Source organism: Ambystoma mexicanum, chromosome 6q (genome assembly GCF_040938575.1).
Source record: "Ambystoma mexicanum isolate Mex_15411 chromosome 6q, UKY_AmexF1_1, whole genome shotgun sequence".
Lineage (NCBI taxonomy): Eukaryota > Metazoa > Chordata > Amphibia > Caudata > Ambystomatidae > Ambystoma > Ambystoma mexicanum.
Genome location: NC_090937.1, coordinates 1,098,183,781 through 1,098,199,614, shown reverse-complemented (window position 1 = coordinate 1,098,199,614; position 15,834 = coordinate 1,098,183,781). Strand labels below are relative to the sequence as shown.

General features: G+C 44.9%; 1 protein-coding gene across 3 annotated transcripts in view; it reads right to left on the bottom strand.

The window, feature by feature from the left end:
* LNX1 (ligand of numb-protein X 1) overlaps positions 1–15,834 on the bottom strand; it is a 399,406-nt gene that overhangs the window by 43,231 nt on the left and 340,341 nt on the right. For all 3 annotated transcript variants that reach the window (XM_069631653.1, XM_069631654.1, XM_069631655.1), the window contains one exon: positions 2,305–2,439. In XM_069631653.1, coding sequence (XP_069487754.1) covers positions 2,305–2,439 — 135 coding nt within the window. The remainder of the gene's footprint in view (positions 1–2,304; positions 2,440–15,834) is intronic.

The following is a 15,834-nucleotide window of genomic DNA, read 5'->3' as shown; positions in this document are numbered from 1 at the left end:
CTGCACCCTCTCTGTTTGCTTCTCAGCCATGACTGTCAGCAACAGTATCCAGCAAAGACCATGTCGATGTCGTGGCCAACGAGGAAGAAACTCTGCACCCTCTCTGTTTGCTTCTCAGCCATGACTGTCAGCATCACTATTCAGCAAAGACCATGTTGATGTCACCGCCAACAAGGAAGAAACTCTGCACCCTCTCTGTTTGCTTCTCAGCCATGACTGTCAGCAACAGTATTCAGCAAAGTCCATGTCGATGTCGTGGCCAACGAGGAAGAAACTCTGCACCCTTTCGGTTTATTTCTCAGCCATGACTGTCGGCTTCAGTATTCAGCAAAGACCATATCGATGTCGCTGCCATGAAGGACGACATTTTGCACCCTCTGTTTGCTTCTCAGCCATGACTGTCAGCATCACTATTCAGCAAAGGCCATGTTGATGTCACCGCCAACAAGGAAGAAACTCTGCACCCTCTCTGTTTGCTTCTCAGCCATGACTGTCAGCATCAGTATTCAGCAAAGACCATGTTGATGCCGCTGCCAACAAGGAAGAACCTCTGCACTCTCTCTGTTTGCTTCTCAGCCATGACTGCAGCAATAGTATTCAGCAAAGACCATGTCAATGTCGTGGCCAACGAGGAAGAAACTCTGCATCCTCTCGGTTTGTTTCTCAGCCATGACTGTCGGCATCAGTATTCAGCAAAGACCATGTCGATGTCGCTGCCAACAAGGACGACATTTTGCACCCTCTGTTTGCTTCTCAGCCATGACTGTCAGCATCAGTATTCAGCAAATATAAAGAGAGCACTTTTCTATGAGTCAGGATTCAGATTAGATAGCAGACGGCACTGGAAGTATGCACTTGGCTATGTCCCATTCACTTTATTCCATTAGCCTCCCTCACCACTGACAATTGCATAGATCACCGCCAGTTTTTAAGGTTCACCTCACTGCCCGTGTAAGAGGGCAGAGCGATTCCACGCCAACCGAACAAGCAGGGGCAATTACCTTACATGTAAGAATGGAACTGCTTCCAAGAGCCACTGTTTGTGACGGCATGGAAGGGTAGGTGAGCGCTGAAGGGTCTCCCAGTTTAAAAAGCACTGCCTTTATCTGGGTTATAGCAGTTTTCCAATGTCCAAGAGAAAGACCCATTAAAAAACCCTTAAAAGGATTGGGCTACATACCCATGCATTAGTGGGGAATTAAGAAACAGGATGTGATGTACTACAGCCCCCTTCCGGAACACGGACACGCATGTCCACTTGTAGAAGTTCTTGTAAACTATGTTTTTTTTTTTTAAATAATGGTTGAAGGACTCAACCTCTGTATCTCTATATGGACATCCACCCGTGGGCTGCGTAGGCATTGCCAAGTTAATATCTTTCCTTTATAACATTTGTATAGCGCAGCCATGGACCCTAGGGCGTAAGGGCGCTACAAGACATAAACAACATATAACAAAAATCATCATGAATTTGCAATCAATTGCCAGAAAGAGTAGACTAAAATCATCAGGTAGTGGTACGAAGCAATGGGGGGCCCAGGAAATCCCTTCATTTCTGTATTTGGTCCATAGATGTCCCAATGACACCATTACTCCTTCGTGAATTCAAGTCCCCTTCCCCGTGCATTGTGGGAGATGAGGTCTGCCCTCTCCTGTTCCATGTAAGACACTGCAGCCCAAGAAAGAGAAATAATCACACTATACGGTTCACTCCAGTCCAGCGCCTAGAAGCTTGCATAGGCTCATGGATGCTTATGGCTGCTGGCAACTATTATAAATCGCAATTGTTGCCAACATGGCTTTGACATCTAACCACGGGGAGAAAAGTAGCGCTCGCCATTGCGCCTAGCAGCCTTCCTGGCTGTCGCTTGAAAGCCCGCTGCCCTACTGGAAGGAGACAAGAATGCATTGGGCAGACTCCGAGGTCCAAGCCAGCTGCTGAGGACATCTGCAGCCAACCCACGCGAGCTTTATTCCGGCCCTGTTGCAGACAGCGTAAGCACAGATAAGCCTCTTCTTATTATTCTACAGAACCCATTACATTTGCTGGCTCGAAGCTGTCTGTGTACATTATGTGCATAATGAAACGTGAATCTCTGCGTTATGCCCCCTGCGTGACACTTCGCAGTCCATCAAGTGAGCAAAGCTAGGCTTCAGATGCGCAAGAGAACCCAGCCTGCACCTCTTACTTTGATATATGCCAGTGACAAGCGTACAAAACATTAGACTATTACGGACGCACTGGACTAAACTTTTCCCCTCTTTCACGTGCGGGGCAAGCTGATGATTAAAAGCAAGACTCACCTTGGTGGGGTTGTTCCTTTCGGCGGGGCACGGCGGGGGGCTTCCGTTGTTGTTCTGCCCGGTCTCCTGCAAGATGTCAGGGGTCTGGGCCCTGCTCTGTCGAGACACGATGAAGTAGACCGTCTCCTCGCTGGCCTGCGTGAATAACGAGACACAGATGTAAGGGCCGTCCCTCTGCGGCAGAACCCACCGTTCACCCCCCTAGGAGTTCATGGCGAGGAGACCCCTTTCCCAGGACTAGGACACTCTGTTGCATTCTTCCAGGAGGGTTGCAAAATGAAATGTTTAACTGATGGTCCCCCTTCAAAGTGTCTTTCTTGGCTCACCACTTGGACACACACTGCACACTTTAATAACAATGACGTCGTGTGGACGTGAATGGTGTACCCCGAGTGTCCAGGGAAGGCTCTCTCACTTGTACTGAAAACTTGGACACAACGCGGGGGTGAAATGAGATTCCTATCAAGGAAGAAATGAACGAAAACTCGAAGTCCTAGGAGCCTGGCTGTGCACCATCTAGCTAAGTGACGTGTGTTTCTCTTTGTTAGGCTTGTGCAAGAGTGTGAGCGAAAGACGGGGACCAGCTGCAGAGGAATCGAGTCACTGGAAACCAGCACAGGAACACAGTGTTTCACACAGCCTAAGGGTTGTACATTTGTGGCATTTGAGAAAGGATGTGTGGATCCAGCGCTAGGCAGTGGCGTGTCCTGACTCTTTTGGCTCAGGTGGCCCAAAAAGGGCACCGACGTATGCATGGGGTGGCATGAAGTACGAGCGTACTGGGGTAATGATCATAGTTTAGGATAATGGGGTGGCACCTGGGGGGGGCCGTCAGATTCCAGGGTTAGCACGTGCCGCCCCAGGCCAACACAACTTTCTGCACAGAGATTCCTGGAGAGCCTCTGGCCCTAAAGAACGTGTTACATTGTGAATGCAAACCTTTCACCGCAACATCAGACTATTCTTGGGAACTCAAGACCCAGAACCTAAAACCAACTCCGATTCAGCTGCGTGCTGCACAGACCTCCACACCCACTGTCTGGTCAACATCATTCAACCCTTTCTCGCTCCCATACCATATCCCCTCTAAACCATGCACCTGCAGCTATGTAGAATACGCTTCTGTTCCGATTTAGCCCTTGTTCCAAAAGATATTGCACTGCCATTTAACCAAAGGGCTACTCTCAGAGCATTCAATTGCATGGGGGCAACAACATCCCTGAAAAAGGCTTTCCGAGGACCAAGAAAGCATCTGACCACCCCCGAACCTCCTGGCCGCGGGCATGATGGGGTAAAAATGCACCCCTCTATAGCTGAAGGAGTTTATTGAGGCTACTTAATACATACAATCAAAATATTATACGACATCTTTCATCCATTCACGTCAGCGCACCATAATGTCAGTACCACGTCACTTCTCCTATCTGCAGTGAACTAAATGCTAAAAGAAGGCGGCAGCCGAGGCACTGGTGGTTGCAGCATCAGACCACCAACCACACTATTCTGCTGCAACGCCTGCCCCAGGCATGCACGAGTGGCTGCATCTGAGCCTGGATGGGGCTTGACTAATAGAACCCGGGGGGGTGATGACTCAGCATGCGGCGTCCATTCACCCCAACTCACCCAACTCAGTCCTGCATGATGTAACCAAAATACAACATGACCATACGCTCCTTCGCAAGGTGGGTAAACCTGCTGAGTCGACCACACATCTCTGAGTAATTAACTAATGCATGTGCAGTACATTTCTAAAACAAATAAATCCATATAGGATGGTGATAAGGCGCAAGGCCATGCATCTGAAGTTCTCTGTACTGGAATACTCAATGAGAACACCTCAGAGTCATTCTGCACTCCAAATCCGCTATGTTGCCTCAAATTTCGTGTGTGGTCCAAACTAATAGTTTCAATTTTGGATGCTGAGGAGCTATCCCCTACGGAGTAGTGGCTATCACAGCCGTAGGGGTGACTCACTTTGTGACTACACCATACAGACTACCACTGTTCAGCATGTATGGCGGCACAACTGTCTTGTGAAGACCATGTCAAGAAGCCTCAAGTAGCCCCACAGCCTCCATGTGATACAAGCGGCCACAGAGACTACCACAGTAGTCGCACTTCTTTGCTGTTCGACTAATTAATGCAACTTGCCACGAGCCCTGCTAACAGGCAAAACAAAGCTGTTCAGCCTCCAATGGTTCGAAAATTCTATACTGACTGACACACGTGTATCATTCAAGTTGGTCACCTGTGGGACAATTTCTTGACCAAATTTATTGCTGCTCCCGTTCATCTGGCATTCAAGAGGACCATCAAAACCAGGCTCTTGAGTGCCCCAAATCCCCACCAGAGCTAAGCTCATTCCTCTGGGTCTTCCATCCACACTCAGCAGCAAAAGGGCATCCTTATGACATGTGCATGACATGGAGCATTCCAACGATAGCCTCACTGTGCACTCATGGAGGGGCTTCTCCCCACTCTGCCAATAGACCGAGGATTGGCGATTGACCCTCTGCCATGACATCCCTGCCATTGATAAAGAGTGATAATGTGTTGCAGACCAGAGACTATATGTGACTCCATGGAGTGTATGGTTAATAACATGTGCATATCCTCACGAATAGGCTCTGTTTTTGTATTACTAACATCAAATAACTTAAATAGTGGTTATTTGCATAGACTATAGCAATAACACATCTTCATTTTCTTTTTAGTTGGCGCTTCTTGCCTAACTCCAGCCTCTTAGGCGTGGGACCAGGTATTGTATTCATGCTCCTCGACATTGTGTTGCCGCCAAACTATCCCTCATTCTGCTTTCGATTTGTGTATGGATCCCTTATTTGGTTTTTTTAATATTGGGGGATGTTTCCTCTTTTTTAATCGGGGGGGGGCCTTTGTCATGAGGAAATATAATGATTAAGAAAAAGACAGGGACATAGGCTACCCCACCTGTCTACCACTGGCCGGTGGTAGAAGCAACACACGTTTAACACATCATAACATATGACGGGTACATACGAGAACAGCACCCAATTTGCATGTCACACATTAACAAATTTTATTTTTCATATGGTTTAAAAGTAGCCTCGCAGGGCTGTTGTAACCTTTTGTTACCTAGAGGGAGCCTTATTTTAATGCATCTTCAAAATCTCATACAATAACTGTTTTCATTTGGTTTTTTACAGTGTGGGTTAGTATACAAAGTGACTTAGAATGAGGTCGTGGTGACCAAACATCTATCTAGTTGACACTGGATGGTGTTTCTGGCACATGGTAGAGAGCTGTTGTACTAGTGCCGTCTTCAGGACTGGTGACATTGGTGTAGTGATGTCACTGATGTACCCCATGGTGGAACATCTAAAGGTAAGGAAATTAAAATTAGAACGTGGGTGTGTCTATACAGGGATATTTAATGCCTGTGAGATGTGTTGCAACATATCCTACCTGAGCCTTTTCTTTGCAGTGTGGCAGGTGTGGAAAGGATGTTTCCAATTCTTCAGGAAAGGAGCCTTCTGTGCGCCTTTAAAAGTAGGATCCTGTAAATCTAGGGTCTGGTCTTCAGCAGTGTAGCTGTAAGGGGAGTATGAATCTCTAGTAGTAAAGTATAGTTGTTACATAAAAACTGAAATCTGGTTGTGATGGCACTATTTCTTTTATTTGTGCCGTGCTTGGGCCGGGATGGCTATCAGCGGCTATTTTCCGAGGTCGCCATTAATGGTGGTGCGTGGGTTGCCTGGAATCTACGGTCTACGTGGCTTAAAAAACTATCGTAGTGCTCATGAAAATCCAGTTAAGCACGTGTCCCAATGATCGTGTGCGGCTACTGTGTGGGAGCCTGCTATATAATGCAGTGCAATATTGTGCTTACCGTGCGTTTCTGAAAAGCAGAAGGGTGCTCGCTCGAGAGCAGAGCTGTAGGCTTACCTGCTGCTTACTCCTTACTCGTGTAACCTTGTATACATAGGTAAAAGCAAACGTGAGGTCAGACAGAGTATATGTGAGCTCAGGTCCTGCCTTAAAAACGCCATAGAGGACAAACCAATGGTGGCCCATTTCGTCCTCAAAAAAAACAAACACACAGAGTTGAGATGGTGTGTAATTCAAACTATTGATGCCAAAGCCCGAGGGGGAGATAGAGACCTAGAATTGAGAAAATTAGAACAAAAATGGATACACCGTTTAGATACGGTGAAAAAAGGTTTAAATGTCTCAAATATGCTTTGATTAAGACTCGTAATTTGCCTGTCGTAATTTGCCTGTCTGAATTTACTCCAACATTGTTACTTTAGCATGCAGAATTCTGTCCAAAAACGTTTCTGAATAGTGTCTGAAATTGTGGCAAAGTTTGGCTGAATAGCTCTGAATTTAGTCGATAATATGTTACAGTAGTAATGTCTTCAGTCTCAGTATGATAAATCATGGAGAAGGGAAGTGTCGCTGTGCCAGGGGTTTAGAGCTGAAATGGGGGTCATTTGATTCCCATGGCTCCCCTAGGTAGCTCAATATTTAAGTAGTGAATGTTGCAATCATTTGTTTTGAGAAAATAAATCCTCTTGACACAATATGTAAGATACCAAAAGGAAGCAAGTATCACATAGCAAGCGTTTTTTAATATTTGTAAAGCAATCAACAAGTGATGAATCAACAAGGAAAAAAAACAGTGAAGAAACAACAATAAAAAACATATAGGTCTCAAACCATATAAAACAAATTGGTGTGGTGTGACACACACCTAAACTTAATCTGTTATTTCATCACAGAAAAAGATGCATTTAAGTCAAAGCGGCGGTGTCCAAAAAGCGACAGATATGCAGAAAAGAAAAGAAGTAAAGGAGTGATAGGCTGAAAAAGTATAACCGGAAATGCGGTTAGTGTTGGCAGCAGAGTGGTAGGACCTGGATGCGTCTGCCTGTCCTGCCACGGTCTCGGGGAAGATTTCCAAGACAAACAACCTTTTGTTGTGCTGCTCTAGTCAGGGAGTGTGTCCTTAATATTCCCAGTATCGAGGTCTGGAAGAGTAAAATCAAACAGAAAAAATCCTGATAATATTGTTCAGGTATATCGTCTGTTACCAAGGTTTGCCCCCCCCACGCTCCCCTCACGTTCTTGCGTTTCGGCGGAGGCTGGTCCCTTAACGGCTGAGGACCAGTTTTAATATTCCGCCTTCATCAGGGCTGGTGAGTTCTGGGTGTCTGTTGAGGAACAGATCTAATCGTCACGGGGGTGCCATGGACCTTCCGTGGGAAGGAGTACCATAAATGGCGCAGCTGTGAAGGGTTAAAGCCACGTTGTAGTCTCGATGGCGTGCCGAGGCAAAAAGATGGTGAAAGTCCAATCTGCCCCACAAAAGGGAGAGTGCCAACAAGTACGGCACTGCTGTATGGTTCCAAAATCCGGCTGCAGTTTAGGAGACTGTCAGCTGGAGCGGACCTAGATTATCAGCCCTTCGGACGCGCGGACAGAGTGTGCAATCGACTCTGTGTGATGCAGGACGAAGCCTGTCAGTCTCAGTATGAACTGTACATTGCAATGTATCAAATACCAAACTAGTATGTGGTACATAACATACAAAGATACGTCCATCATTTACATATGTAACTGTCACTTAGAGAGCTACGATTATGTATTCAACAGTTGAGTGTGATTACCAACCATTTCAACCACACATCGGGGTCCATCCCGAGTCCCGTTTTGTAGTAAGTACAAATTAGCCAGTGTCTTGCCAACACACTTAGCTCCCTTTGGAGAGATAGATGCACTACGCATCCCGTAACATCGGGATCACGGAGCAACCACAAACTAACAACACTACTCGTGCGCGCATGCGTGCTTGACCCGTGGTCGCATAGTTACGACCCACGCTCCCGTATCCGGGCCCTACGCATGCGCGGAGCCACAGCCATCACATTGAGACACCCATCAACAGGAGTAACCAGCAGGTAAGCCTACAGCTCCGCTCTCGAGCGAGCACCCGTCTGCTTTTCAGAAACGCACGGTGAGAACAATATTACACTGCTGTATATAGCAGGCTCCCACAAAGTGGGATCATTGGGACATGTGCTAAACTGGATTTTCACGAGCACTACGATAGTTTTTTAAGCCACGTAGACCGTAGATTCCAGACAAACCACGCACCACCATTAATGGCGACCTTGAAAAATAGCCGCCGATAGCCATCCCGGCCCAAGCACGGCACAAATAAAAGAAATAGTGGCACCACAACTAGATTTCGGTTTTTATGTAACAACTATATGCTCATACTTTACTACTAGAAATTCATACTCCCCTTACAGCTACACTGCTGAAGACCAGACCCTAGATTTACAGGATCCTACTTTTAAAGGCGCACAGAAGGCTCCTTTCCTGAAGAATTGGAAACATCCTTTCCACACCTGTCACACTGCAAAGAAAAGGCTCACGTAGGATATGTTGCAACACATCTCACAGGCATTAAATATCCCTGTAGAGACACACCCACGTTCTAATTTTAATTTCCTTTCCTTTAGATGTTCCACCATGGGGTACATCAGTGACATCACTACACCAATGTCACCAGTCCTGAAGACGGCACTAGTACAACAGCTCTCTACCATGTGCCAGAAACACCATCCAGTGTCGACTAGATAGATGTTTGGTCACCACGACCTCATTCTAAGTCACTTTGTATACTAACCCACACTGTAAAAAACCAAATGAAAGCAGTTATTGTATGAGATTTTGAAGATGCCTTAAAATAAGGCTCCCTCTAGGTAACAAAAGGTTACAACAGCCCTGCGAGGCTACTTTTAAACCATATGAAAAATAAAATGTGTTAATGAGTGACATGCAAATTGGGTGCTGTTCTCGTATGTACCCGTCATATGTTATGATGTGTTAAACGTGTGTTGCTTCTACCGCCGGCCAGTGGTAGACAGGTGGGGTAGCCTATGTCCCTGTCTTTTTCTTAATCCCTTATTTGGTTTGACAACCTTTCATTTTTACTTTATTTTTGTCTGATATCTTCCCATTTTCTCTCTTTTTTCTTTATGTGTACCCCTCTCCTTTCAACTTATTCTCATTTTGTTTTTAAATACCAAATAATAGGATAGATCAGAAGCGATTCATTAAACCACGATTGTACACCTAGAATAAACTCACCTTTATCCTTTAGCCTAGCAAAAAGATGTAGTCTTTGGATACATTCACATTAACTTCAGGATGTGTTACTTATGAAGTGTCCTTCTTGTGACCTTTGTGTTAAATATCTGCACCAATGCAGAAAGATCTTTATAAACTGAAGATAGTCTAGCAGACTCTAAATGCCTTGCTCCATGCGGCCATGAGGGGCCTTCTCCAAGTTCCATTTGTTTGAAAGGTGTAGGTCAGCTAACGTGGTGGATGCAAAGATAGACCCAAGAAATCTGACAGTGCTCTTAGGACTGAGTTCGAAGGGTTTAGATAGAAGTGCACACCTATAGTAAGTAAGATTAGTAAAGAGATTCGAGGATTATGTTGCATAAACTTTTAGGTGCGGGGGGGAAAACTGAGGTCATGGCACAAGACCCCGACAATAAACAGTAAACAGAAAGAGGATTCAACTTGGGAACCCTCCCGTCCCCTGCACACTTTCAAATGTTTGGATTAATCCAATACAGTTGTTTAAACTGCGTTATATGCATTGTACATACATTTGTTTCAAACACATATGGTCAGACACAGGAGTGTGAGATAAAAAAATATATATCTTTATAGTCAGGCTGTATTATTTTCAGCAAGAATTATAGTTCAGACAAAGATTATTTACAGTGACTGAGTTCACCAGCATTGGTTACTGGCCCTCCCAGACCTAATCACAGTCACACTTCTGCACATAGCTGAAGATATTCAGTCTTAGGGGAGGCAGGACCACCCACCTCCTCCCTCAGAGACTAAGTACATCACGAGCTCCTGAGGAGGAGCTTTCCACGCTCCAAACCTCTCATTTTGCAACCTGGATGACAAGCAGGCAGCTGGGAAGGAGTAAAAGGGCCTGTCTCAGTTACTGAGTTAGGGAGAATGAGGCAACACGCCTCCTTTTACTTGTGGTGACATAATGCATTATCCTCCTTACCTGTATAATGCAAGGTATATTTTAGTATTTAGATCAGACTATTTCATGAACGTCCAGGGAATATTGCTTTTTATTATGACTAATACATTGTACATGTGTACTTGAAATGTATAATATTTCTAATTATATTTTTATATGCCTCCATAAAGTATAACAGACAATGTGAAAAGCAAATGTTGGTAGTGTGGTTCTGGGAGTTGCTTGGTGCCAGATAGATCTTCAAACCCCCATGGCAATCCATCTTGCTGGCTCCTGTGCCTACCAGCTCTAACAGGGTTGCCTGAAAGGTTGTGTTGGTCCTACAGTAGTAGCATGCCCAGGGCCGGAGTTGTGGCCTGGTGTCTTGAGCGATGGGGCACCGGGTAGAGCAATCACGCCTGGTAGAATAAAGCTCGATTACTCAATGGCGCCTGAAGAGTTGCTGGGGTTTTCGCATGTTTTTAGTGACTGAGAAGAGACTCACTCAGCAAGAGTCTTACATTTTGTTTATTTATTGGGTTTTGTTTTCGGCTATGGGAAAACGCAATAAGGTCAAACTGAGCAGTTATGAACATGGTTTGGTGAGTCTGTGTAGCACAGGTCTAGGAGCATAGCACCATCGGTGTGGATTACGGACAGCATACAGCTGTGTTACGCTGCCATTATCCAGCTGCATAACTGGCACATAGCCCTACATAACCTGTCTCCATACCCAGCACATAGACAGGCTGGTTTATCATATGTTGCTGCACATCTAGCATACAGCTAGCTACTCTACCACAAACGATTTGGATAACAAGCATATAGCAGCCTGCGTTACCATAACTGGTTGCATATGGAGTGCATTACAGCACCACTTTACTATAACCTGTCTACATACATTGCCAACCCTAAAATAACCCTTTCATAACCAGAACACAACTGAGCTGCTCTCAAGATACGTATTCACCCAACACTTAGCTGAGCAAACCTATGACAACTGTATACGTAATAAATAGCTGGGCTCATTCTGAAGTGACTGAATGAGTGCCTGGCACATAGCACATCGGGAAGAGGGTAACTGGCTACAAACCGAGTACAATCACCAAATCGCCACCACCAGCCCATCTACACAATCACCCATACTCGCCCATAGGTGCACCATGCTACCCTCTATGGTTGCTCCAATCTAGTCATCCCGCTCAAGTGCAGCCCTCGGACTCGGATATCTCGTCCGGCTGTACCCTTTCAGACCTAAGTATCTCATAGTGCAAAATGATTGCCACTGGCTTTCTCACTCCTGCAGCACTTGGAGATACCCGACACTACAAGAGAGAGCAATTTGCACTACTGTTGCTTCAGGCCCACAACTAGTCATCCCATCAATTGTCACTCAGTATTACACATACCAAGTGAAGGCAAACCTCATACCATCTCCTCAAAACACAACAACCAGATAAAAGCTGAGGGTACTGTAATGACCTTACCGCAACAACACCACCCTCTACAAATTAACAAAAGGCAGAGTGACACAACCAACTAACAACAAAACTACACATTTTCCAAACACCTTTTGTGTCAAAACAAGAAAGACAAACGGACAAGGAGGGAAAATAGAGCAAGACGGGAAGCAAATACAAGGCCAGTATCGAGCCACAGCAATTTTTCTCTCAACCTCACAGCACAGAACCATCACCTAATCCCATTCTTTAAGGAAAATCTAATTGCGAAACTCAGACCCAAGACCTTTTTCATCATACAATATCTCTCCACCAAGCAAAAAGCCGGATCAGTAACACTAAGCCCGACAGGAAGAGAGGGCACATCAGAGGACCCTGATAGAACCCTTGCCAGAACATGCCCACAAAATAGAAAGTTACTCTACACTGGACAACACATCACCAAAAACACCCCGCAAAACGAGAATCCAAGAAATAGAGCAACAGATGAACACACCACACTCGGCACCCCATTTATAATGAGAGACTGGAACAATCACACAACAGAACCCACAGACAATGATGCAGGACATACTGACACTGCACGCCAGATACCAGAACATTTCAAAAAGGAAACAGACAAAACATCACCAAACGCTGGGACACCAAGCAAAACTCAACTTGCGAGTCCACAGCTCGAGGGCTCCATGTTACCCATACACCTGTGAGAACACCACACCACCCAAAAAGAACAATATTTACGGCAGCCTAATCAACGTACGTTCAATGGCAAAGCACAACACGGAAATCTATGACTTTCTAAGTCAATGTGGCAAAGACGCCCTTTTCCTCACATAACCATTGCTATCAGACGACTACAAAGTAACAGCCCATGAACCCCTTCCAAAGAATGTTACGCCCATCACTTCCTCGCCTATACCATTAAAAGACACTGAAGATTGCACCTTTCTCTAATTGTCAACTTCAAACTCAGCGGCCAAGTTGGCACACTTTTCCTACTCATATAAGTTAGCCCACATACAGGCCAATCTTCACTATGAAACACACAGACACCATAGACAACCTAGCAGTGAAACACAACAACATCATTATTCTGGGAGACTAACTTTTGGATCGAGCAAGAAAATGAAAGACCTTCAAACTCCTTCAGTGCCCAGCTGGCAAGCCTTCATCTGAAAGAAATAGTCAATGCAGCCACCCACATGGCCAGACACACACCTGATGCAAGTGTCTGCAGGTATGGACTTAACATTATGCCCCTCCCCTTTCAGGTCATCTGGAGTAACCACTACATGATTCCTTTTACATCAGTATTTCAACTTGCACACCACACAAAACCACAAAACAAGCAACCACAACCAAATGAAACTGGAAAAGACTAAATGTAGATAATTTAGACCAACTGATGGAAAACTACAAACCAGCCATCCTCTAGCTGAACCAAATGATGCCAGATATTTTCGAAAATGAACTACATACGTGGATTACTAACTTCTTAGAAAGACTGATACCCCTGAAACCATTCAACCCATTGCAAAAAAAGGAGCAGCATGATGGTTCATGCCAGAAATTAGAACTCTCAAGAAAACCAATACAAAGTTAGAGAAAGCTTGGAGGAAACACCACAGTAGACCCAACAATGTCATGTACCAACAGCAGATCCATCTGTATAAAGCAGTTGTGTTAAAAGCCAAAAGTACATCCTGCTCGGGAAGGATTCAATTAGTGACAAACCCACAAAGGGAAAATTACAAAATCATCAATGTAATTTCGAAAAAAACGATTTCATGCAACAATAGGTCCATACCTTCCCAAAAGCTATGCAACACCACCGCGGACCTCTTCAGAAGCAAAGTAAACAAAATTCAAAAGACCATCGATGCAGCTACCTCAAACACAAGCAATAACCTATCAGACACCGGAAATCCGACAGTACAAACAGAACTATTTCAGACCAATTTCAATACAAACCTTTAACAAACTAGCAAAGAACAGTAACAAAGCTGGATCACCAAAAGACCCTTTCCTGCTAGATATGTACAAAAACCTACTTACCGAAGAAGCCCAGGCCCTCTACTTCCAAACATTGATGAACCTCCTGCTGCTAACAGGCCAAGAGCCCACGATACTGCCTACATTAAATCACTTCTTAAAAACAAGGCAGGAAAAGCAGATGACTCAACTAAATACAGGCCCATATCTAACATCCCCTGCCCTGCCGAAATCCTGGAGAGCTAAGTATACACAGAAATGGTCCACCATGTGGAATCAAATGAACTAATAGGCCAATCCAAGGTTGGGTTTCAGACCAATGAGAGGAACGGAATCAGCACTGCTTTCAATATGGGAGGACCAAAGTATGAATACTGACCACAACAGACCATCAGCTTCCATTCTACTTGATTTATCAGTGGCTTTTGATACCATCAGCCACACAATCTTAATTGAGGGACTACAAGAATCCGGCATTCACAGCTCCACACTGCAATGGTTAAAGTCCTTCCTCACAAACATAACCAAAGCTACCTATTTACCTCCTTTCACCACAACCGGAACCCCAAACTGTGATGTCCCACAAGGATCTCCACCTTCTACATGGCCCCTCTCACAAAGCTTATCAAAACCACTAACATGCTACAACTACGCTGACAACACTGAAATCATTCTAAACACCTCCCTCAACATGTGCCTCAACCAGGGGAGGAGGACTGAAAAAAAAGACGGAGCTCTGCTCCGGCACAAGCTGTCTTGGCAGAGCGTCGTTCCACGCAGACACGAGGCACAAACACCCTCAAGCAAGTTGAGGAAGCTATCTGTCCCTGACTGTCTCGAATTATCAGAATGCTGTGGCTCATGCAGTTGAGCAGTGCACGTTTTCACAGACTGGATCTGAAAGCCAGTCTTTGCTCAACTGTGCAAACCTAAACAATGAAACTGTACAAATGTTTCATGCTTTGCACACATTTTACCATCAGAGTGACTATTCTGACAGAGGACATGAGCACCATACCAAGTGTGCATTGCATGCTCAGAAGGAATGCACCTTTGAATTACTAGCACGTTTGATAAATTGGTGGTCATTCTTATGTGCCAGGAATGCACTTTGTTTTCATGCAAAGCAGCCAGCATCTTATTTTCAGGGCGCACATATCATTCAACATTTAGCTCCGCCCCTTAGTCCAGCACACACCACTTACAATCCTCCCCATCAATGCAAGAATTGGGGGGAGGGGAGTTCCCCCAGTAAATTTTGGCCATTTCCAGCACTGGCCTCAATGGAATAAACGTCTGGATGACTGACGGCAACCTAAAACGAAACCCAAACCGAACAGAAATACTGATGATCCCACACATAACAATGAACCCCAAATTGCAATCACATGGCCCCCTGAAATGGGTATAAGACCGGAAAAACATCAATAGTAATAAAAAACCTGGGAATAGTCATTGAGAGTGGACTCATACTAGAACTACATATCCACTCAATTGTACGAAAATGCTTCTACCACCTACGCTCAACTCGCCATAATCTTTCTGATTCTGTCAAGAATAGATTACAGCCCATATCTCGGAATGCCGGACTACCTCATCAAGAAACTACAATACATCCAAAACACTGCAGCAAGACTTCTGCTAAAAAAATAAATAGTAGGGTACATATCACCCCGGCTTTGGGAATCTTACACTGGTTACCAGTGGAGAAAAGAATTCATTTCAAAGCACTCTGCATCACTCACAGTATGCTACATGGACATGGATCAGAATTAATTCAATCAAAAATCAATTTCTGCCATCCAAGAAGGACACTGAGATCAAGCAACGACATATGTATATAATCAAGGTACTACGTGAAAAACAAGTACAGAGGCATTGCCTTCCCTATCCTCACAGCAAAACTGGGGAACTGAACCCCAAAGAAATCTGAACAACGGAAGGCCATCTAATGTTTTCTAAACTGTTAAAACCCTGGCTATTCAATATATCATGATAGTAAACTATCCACAACCAACCCTTTTGAAGTAA